Source organism: Natator depressus, chromosome 10 (assembly GCF_965152275.1).
Source record: "Natator depressus isolate rNatDep1 chromosome 10, rNatDep2.hap1, whole genome shotgun sequence".
In the NCBI taxonomy this organism is placed as follows: Eukaryota; Metazoa; Chordata; order Testudines; family Cheloniidae; genus Natator; species Natator depressus.
Genome location: NC_134243.1, coordinates 21,667,517 through 21,675,900, shown reverse-complemented (window position 1 = coordinate 21,675,900; position 8,384 = coordinate 21,667,517). Strand labels below are relative to the sequence as shown.

The 8,384-nt window shown below is 38.8% G+C and overlaps 1 protein-coding gene across 1 annotated transcript in view; it reads right to left on the bottom strand.

The window, feature by feature from the left end:
• Positions 1–3,179: 3,179 nt before the first annotated feature.
• The window catches only part of ERCC4 (ERCC excision repair 4, endonuclease catalytic subunit), a 31,456-nt gene continuing 26,251 nt past the window's right edge, over positions 3,180–8,384 (bottom strand). Inside the window, exon 11 of the mRNA XM_074964621.1 lies at positions 3,180–6,099. Within this exon, the coding sequence (XP_074820722.1) occupies positions 5,366–6,099 (734 nt within the window). The 3' untranslated portion in view covers positions 3,180–5,365. The remainder of the gene's footprint in view (positions 6,100–8,384) is intronic.

Here is an 8,384-nt window from a genome sequence, read left to right as displayed (position 1 = left end):
TTACTGCTTACAGGAGTTACCTAATTATTCTATGCTACTAGCCTTACAAGACTTACCTTTAACACTGTGTCAAGCTGCCATATTTATTAGTTATAACAGATGAAAAGCTGAGAGATGACTCAGGTTTAACTTTTTCCTCCTCTCATAGTTGAAGAGAAAGGCTCCCTGTCATTGAAATTTGAAACCAAAAAGGAAACAGAAGTAAAATATTAGAAATTAGAAAGGCTATTGCCAAGGACAGTGAATGTCCTCTGTGTTTTATTCCTGTCTTTTTCATTAACTAACTGTGTGGGAGGGTAATGGGTGCGTTATCTAAGATTTGTAGCTTCAGTAATAGATGTTTGTAAAATAATTTGAGATACAAGGATAAAAAGTGTTGTACAATTGCTAATTATGAAAATATGTTCCATACCTAGACAAATTAGATTTTCATTGTGAAACAGACAGCTCACAGCTATTTAACATCTGGACTTTATATCAAAGAGAAAGTGATTTAATTCAATTTGAGACCATGTTGGCAGTCATCCAAATTATGACCACAGTGACTGAAGAGTATAAATGGGGCTGCATAATTACCTTTTATTTTACACTACAGAGTTCTAGAAGACATCATGGCCTCAGGATCTTGCAAAATTTTCTAAAGTTGAATATTGTAGAAACCATATTAATCAATTAAAATTAATTTAGGCTCAGTCTATGGGAGAATATCATGCATCCAGCTTTTTATAACAGCACTTAACAGAATCATTATGAAAGAGTTAGAATTTTCTTTATAAACTTTGCTATTAAGGATTTTACACTTAACTGAAAAAAAAATGAGCTCTGAAGACTGTCACTGGAACATATGAATGGTCATACTGGGTCAGACCAATGGTCCATCTAGCCCAGTATCCTGTCTTCCGACAGTGGCCCATGCCAGGAGCTTCAGAGGGAATGAACAGAACAGGCAATATCAAGTCATCCATCCCCTGTCATCCACTCCCAGCTTCTGGCAAACAGAGGCTAGGGACACTCAGAGAATAGTGTTGCATCTGTGCCCACCCTGGAATGCATAGCCATAATAGCCATTGATGGACCTAACTTCCAGGAACTTATCTAGTTTTTTTTTTTAACCCTGTCATAGTTTTGGCCTTCACAACATCCCCTGGCAAAGAATATCAGCATACAGGCAAATTCTCTAACAGTCCTCTATTACTTTTGCTTACACTATGTTTTTGTTTAACACGTGGAGAATGTATTCTTTCAATAGCCCTATTTCTTTAACAGATATTTGCTTTATGGCCCACCCTATAGTCAAAGAATTGGAATCCTGCATGACTGAAGTAGTTTGGCGAGACAAATTCCTCTAAAAAGATCTACCTTGTTTTTGTTTATACGATTATTCTGTTTAAGACAAGATCTTGGATCAGACAAAGGGGAACCCCTTAATATTTGAACTTCCTATTCTTTTGCTCTTTGACAATGTCACTCTTACTAGAAGGTGACTGCATATTGGTAACTAAAGGCAAAATATTAAGCAAATAATATTAAGCTTCCGACCAAGGTCTGGTTTGCACTTAAAAGTTTTGCCAATATAGCTATGTCAGCTAGAAATGGGGGAGCGGGCAGGCAAAAAGGACACCTCTAGAGCAGTGGTTTTCAAAGCCGGTCCACCGCTTGCTCAGGAAAAGCCCCTGGCGGGCTGGGCCAGTTTGTTTACCTGCCACGTCCGCAGGTTCCGCCGATCGCGGCTCCTACTGGCCGCGGTTTGCCGCTCCAGGCCAATGGGGGCTGCAGGAAATGGTGGGGGCCCAGGGACGTGCTGGCCGCCCTTCCTGCAGTCCCCATTGGCCTGGAGTGGCGAACCGCGGCCAGTGGGAGCTGCTATCGGCCGAACCTGCAGACGCGGCAGGTAAACAAACTGGTCCAGCACGCGAGGCTTTCCCTGAACAAGTGGCGGACCAGCTTTGAGAACCACTGCTCTAGAGCCCTGCACAGACACAAAATTTGTATCCGCATCCTATCCGCAAGAATGATCCGCAGATGCAGATATCCATGGATATCCACAGATTTGCAGGGCTCTAGATACAAAATTTGTATCTGCATCTGATCTACAAAAATGGCCAGTGGATATCTATGGCTATAAAGTGGATATCCATGGATTTGCAGAGCTCTAGACACCACTAACCAGCACAAGACCTTGTGTAGACACATCTATACCAGGAAAAAAAGTTATTTTGCCAGTATAGCTTATTTCATTTGGGGGAAATAGAGTAAGTTATACTGCAACCCCCTCAACCTCAAGGCGGGGGCTTTGTCTGCACAGGAGAAAGGGTAGTGGGCTCCTTTAAGAACTCCCCCCTCCTTTATGGACTAGGAGGTGATGGCTCGGAAGTGGGTAGAAAGTATCACCTGGGGGCAGGGGAGTGCTAAGCCATTGGCCTCTGCATAGCTGGGGGAGGTTATATAAGCCTTGTCTCTCAGCCTGAGCCCCTCTAACACCTATACTGACTACGTACTTATTCCATAGGGTTTCTGGTTCCCTGATAAACTGGATAGGAAAGTGGACTATGGAGAAGAAATCCCTCAAAGAAGCTGGTGAACAGGGTTAAGGCTTCTAATCTGGCAGAGTGAGGAGAGAACCCCCCTTTACCCACATATGAGGGGAGTGTGGTGGTGTCCCACCAATGGGCTGGGAACCAGCTGTGGAGGCCGGGGGGGGGCTGATAGAAGGAAATGATTAAGGAATCATGAAAAGCACTGTATGAGTGATTGCCAGTAGTTGCCAGATGAGTTAAATTAATAAAGCTGCAGTTTAATTAAACCACATCCCTTGCATCTTGTCTTTTTTCCTGTATGTCCAGGACAATGGTAAAAGAACTCACTGGTATAAGCTGTGTCTTCACTAGAAAGATCTGCTAGGATAGCTTACCAGCAAACCTGTTCTAGAGACAAATCCTAAATCAGACTGTAGAAATAAGATTAAAACAGCCAGTTATTAGCTCATCTCCAACTGTCATATTCTTTTAGAAACGTGTAATACATTGTCACCACTTCTAGATGTACATGATCTTCAAAAATGTGGAGAATTAGAAGTCAGAGATCCCCAAACTAAAGGCAAGTTTGACCATTGTAAACACACAACATAAATAGAAAAAAAAAAAAGTAAGGCACTGGTAAGAACAACTGCACCAAATTAATTCCTTTAAATGAACACATTTAATTAATTTGTGGGGAAATTACAGAATAAAATCTTCAGGGCAGGGAACATGTCTTAAGGATATGTCTAGACCTTAACACAACTGGGTCCTGAATGGGGTCTTCGGGCATAATTATGTTACAAATAATAAAGCTGTATCAATACTAAATGCTATTTTTCCTTAAAAAACACAGAAGTCCAGTATAAAGTAATGCTAAATTTACTCTATAGAAACAAAAAAGCAACTTAAATATTTAGCAAATATTATACCTGCTTTACTGATACCACCTTTATTGTATCACTGTCAAAGTCACATTTTCATGCCCTTCACTTTCACCATGTGCAATTCTGAGAAATGTATGAGGGAGTTGATCCAGCTGACAGGCAGTACAACTAAAACGACAGTTCCTGTACTCCTTAGTGATCCAAACACACAACATACAGATGTGCATCCTGGTTTTGTTCCACTGTTTACTTTTCTGAAGGAGTCTGCAGGATAAACGTTCATGACAGCCATAATTGGTATAAGAAGATTAATAGACATGATTTTTCTTCTCTTCTTACAATCACTTGTGTGATTTATAATACTTAACAGCACCTACTTATGATTCCTGGCTTAAGAGCTTTACATTTAGCCATGAAGCAATATCTTTTTATACAAAGGGGAAAAGAGTTAGACTGTTAGGGTTCTAAAAAACTGAGAAAAGCAAGGAAACAGAGGATCAGATTCCACACTTTCAAAAATCCTGGTGACCCCTGTAATAACTAGTCAAATGGGGTGACAAAAGCACAGCATTACAGCTGTAACTGCAAAGCTTTCGTTTTTGGTCTATTTCACCTAGAACCAAAACATATTTTATGTTGAATTTGGTTTTTGCAGAATAAAATTTTCTATTTGAAGGCCTGCAATAACTAGTACACTTAGATGAGTCCCTGAATGAAGCACTTAATGACAAATTCACAGGTAATTTAAATACTTATGTATGTACAGTAAACACTAAAAGACAGTGCACAGTAAAAATCATGAGGCCAAAAATGTCAAACTCACATACAGCAAATGTATAATACATTTTTCTGTACTATAGTACATATAGGTTTCAAATCAGTGAATTGCTAAAATATGTATTACTCTTAACTGGTACATACTCAAGATTTTGTAAATGTCAAGTATTAGTGCTTAGTGACTGGAAGCTGCATTTATCCCCAGGGGCAAAAGCAGGCTCTGATATGCGACTATCATTTCAAAGTTCAGCACAGAAAGTACCTCTTTTATAACAAGTGACACAGAAATTACTGCAGAGAAATTAGATTTCTACTCCTATTATGTGCTACCTAAAAATACTAAAAGTCAGCTCTCAGGTGAAAAGAAGTAGCAGCACTGAATCTATGAATCTTGAATCTATCCATTCAAGGCACTCAAGTGCAAAGTATTAAGACTTTAATAGATGGCAGGTTTTAAAAACTGTTCACTTTTCAAGAAAACTTCACTTCTGAACAATAATTTTATATGCTACAAAAAAAATCCATTCATACAACAGAAAGACCAACAAACCCAAGAGGGTGCCACTTTTATGCAGTCATATTTCTGACCAAAACAGAAACTTCTGATAGGAAGGAGGATTGTCAAGTTAATGAGTCATCCACAGTATTTTTCTTTAAACAGAGGAACAGAATTATGAGCATTTTAACAGCTGCCCCACTGTCAATGGGAGAGCTGTAATTTAGGGAATTCATATCATGTTGACAGAAATGATAGTTTATGCATATCAAGGGAAAAAGCAACATACTATGCAAAATGGCACCCGTATTCCACCAATCTGAAATTTAACACATCTTCACTTATATAAGACAGTGTACAGTCTATAGCCAGTTTCTCTTATTTTAAGAGATTCTTCTTCATCCTTTAGCACATGATTTTGGTAGGTCCTAGGACACCATTTAAAGCTGAACTACTCCAGAGTTGGCAAACACACTAGGAAGAATAAAATGATGCACTAATTAATGCTGTTTAAAGACAACTTGTCTTTTGTACATAAAACTTGTTTTCAGCAATAAAGACCTCGGGAATGTTGAAATATGGTGGAATGGCATTAACAGGACACAACAACTGTCTATACCAAGAGAAAATTAATATCTAATAAACTTTACCAAAGTGCTATTTAAGGGACATCAGTATGGCCTAATTAATCATCTTCTGGTTTTCCCTTGAGAAATGGCCTCTGCATAGGATATGTGAATGAAGTCATAAAGCTGCTTAGCATTGACAGCGTTGCCCAGAATTTCTGAGAGTTTGTCCTGTGACAGAGTTACCAGCTCTGAAATGCTCTTAATGTGGTTCATTAAGATACGGCAATTTTTGGCATTTACACCTGGTATTTTTAATAAGAAATCCTGTGGTCCAGGGTTATACTTGTCTGACTCAGGAACAATTTCAGAATCTGCTGTAATGGCCATTGCTATTGCTGCATCAGGCTGTGGCCTGTTCTGTTTCAACTCCTCAAACAACTCAGCAGTGACATGGGGAGACGGACACCACAGGATACGTAACCTTGGGAAATGAAGAGTAAGAAGAGTGAGTTTAGAAGTAATATCGTTACTGGAAATCTCTTGATGTAGAGAGCCTCGTGAAGTGAGAGAGAAAGATTTGCTAGGGTCGAATTCAATCAGAAGAATTGGTCGCTTATAATAACGAGACATAGAAATGCATTGGGAATAGAGCCTCCCATTATTTAAGGAACCGATCAAATCACTGATACTCTTCCGCTCGATGCAGATATCAGGGGTGAGAATGTAATCTCCAACTTCCAAAGTAACAGGTTCAATGTCAATGCCACGACGATGAATCAGAGATGGAAGCTCACTGCGAAATTCTCGCATATCCACTATTACAGTTTGTTGAACGCTCTTCTGTTCCTGTCCACCTAATGAATAAACAATTTACAGTGAATCTCTTTCATAGGGTGACCTCTGATTCAGGTATTTTACATCTATATCTATAGATATATATTTACTGCTGTATTTTGCATAAGACCACACATTTAAAATTCTGCAAATACTTTTATAAAATCTCAATGTTCAGTGTATGTCATTTAATTAACAAATTAGAAAAATCCTAAAACCCAGTAGGTAGTATAGTTTGAATATTAGGGCACTAACATCACATCAGAGTGTTGGGGGTTTTTTTAAACCTCAAACTGAAAAAACACCTTAAGGATATTTTCATTGCTTTCATAATGGATGGATACCACCCCTTCACCCCAGAGATCCCAAGTTTAGTATGGGATTTACTATACCATTGAATCAGCCTATCACTAATTAAAAAACAAACTAGCATGCACCAACAAGACAAAGTTTTAAAATACAGCTGTATTGAGCATAGAACATAATTTACTAAGAAGGCTTTACAAGATCTGTGAGCCTTGTGAGAGGAATTTAAACTACAGTAAATGGCTATTGAGTAATTATGATTCAACTGGCTGATAATGAGAATTTTAATCCATCTATAGACAAAAATCTATTTAAACACATTGGGCAAATGTAGGCAAAAAAAGTTGTAATCAAAGAAAATTATGTTTACCTTAAACTCTAAAAAGCAAGGAACATTGACAATTTAGTATGAAGCTGCTCATATTTACTCCCAACCATCCGCTACCCAAATGGGATAGTTTACCTTATTATTGATGTATCTGGGCCTTTACATATTTGCAGGAGGACAGATCCCACCCTTGAATATAAACAAGTTTGGCTTAAGAGCTGGTATAGATGGGGCTTGGAAAGTTATAAGTGATGGAAAGCTAAGTGAAAGCAGCAAGTTTTAAGGAGGGATTTAAAAGATAAAACCAATGTTGTTTGTCACACAAACTAAAGTTTCAGGTGTGGGTGGAGGGTGGTCAGTATTAAACTGAAAGTGGGAAGAGACAAATGGAGCATAATGAAGAACAGATTAGGTAGAACATATGGCAAGAGAGGAATGCTGAAGGAAATGAGAGCCAAGATGTAGGCAGGGGCCGAGGTGTAAAGATGATGGCAGGGGCAAAGATGAGAACAAGGAATTTGAATTTCTATGGAAAGGAGAGAAAAAACAATGAAGAGATTGAAATAAGGACAAACAGAGCCAGAGTGGCAGCAAAAAAAATTTGATTTTTTTTCTGCAATGTTTTGGATAGAAAGCTGAGAAGAGACACATATTGAGGATGTATTATGTGTCTCTTCTCTGCTTTGTATCCAAAACACTGCAGCAAAAATCTCCTTCCTTTTGCAACCACTCTGACAATATTTCCCCCTTATTTGAATCCCTTCACTGGCTTCTTCTCTCCTTTGAAGAAACTATTTGTGGAACACCCAAAATTAATGAATACATTTGCTTTTGAGGATGAAAACTAAACCTTAATCTTCCATCAACAGAGCTGTCAGTTTGCACATTTTTTAGGTATTGGCTGAATTCTGTTTACTATAAGCAGAGTCCTTTCTACCAAGTTGTTGGATATTCATATTAGTTTTCCAATATATTTTTATCTTTCTAAATTCTAAGTAGTATATTCTGTGTTCAGTTTGCAAATGAAATCTACCCACTCTATAAATCAATGGGAATTTTGCACATCTATCAAAGGAACAGAAGGCCCTGACAGCCCAACTTTTCTGCTTTAAAAGGGCAGCATCACTTTAAACCCTCCCCCTTCATAAGTCTTCACACAGCAAGCATCATTCACTCTGATTGAGATGAATAAACAGGCCTCCTTACAGAGTCAGTTAATACAGCTACTTTATCAGTCAGAGGAGTTGGTGGTGTGAGCTGCACAGCAGTGCTTCCTGCCATCTTTCAAAGCTTATAGCACCGCTTCTGCAGCACTTCCAAACATTACTGGCCCACGCAACTAGACTTTCAGTCAAAAGAGAGATTTTTTAAATAAGCCAGTGCAGGACATTTAAGTCACAGACCTGGCTCTGCACACAAACTGGACCAAATTTAGTCCCAGAGCAAGTGAGTTCAACTCCCAGTGAAAATAATGGGAATTGCACCCACTGCCAACAGAGCTGATTTTTGCCCTATGTATTTTTAAACGCTCTGACAGATATCTTGGAGCATTATGTCAGGCTCCGTACAAAAATCCTTTTAAATGGCACCCAAAGGTGTGCTAAGCACTTTATAGACACAGAATAAGATAGATTCTTGCCCTGAAATGCATGTGGTCTAAGCAGATAACAC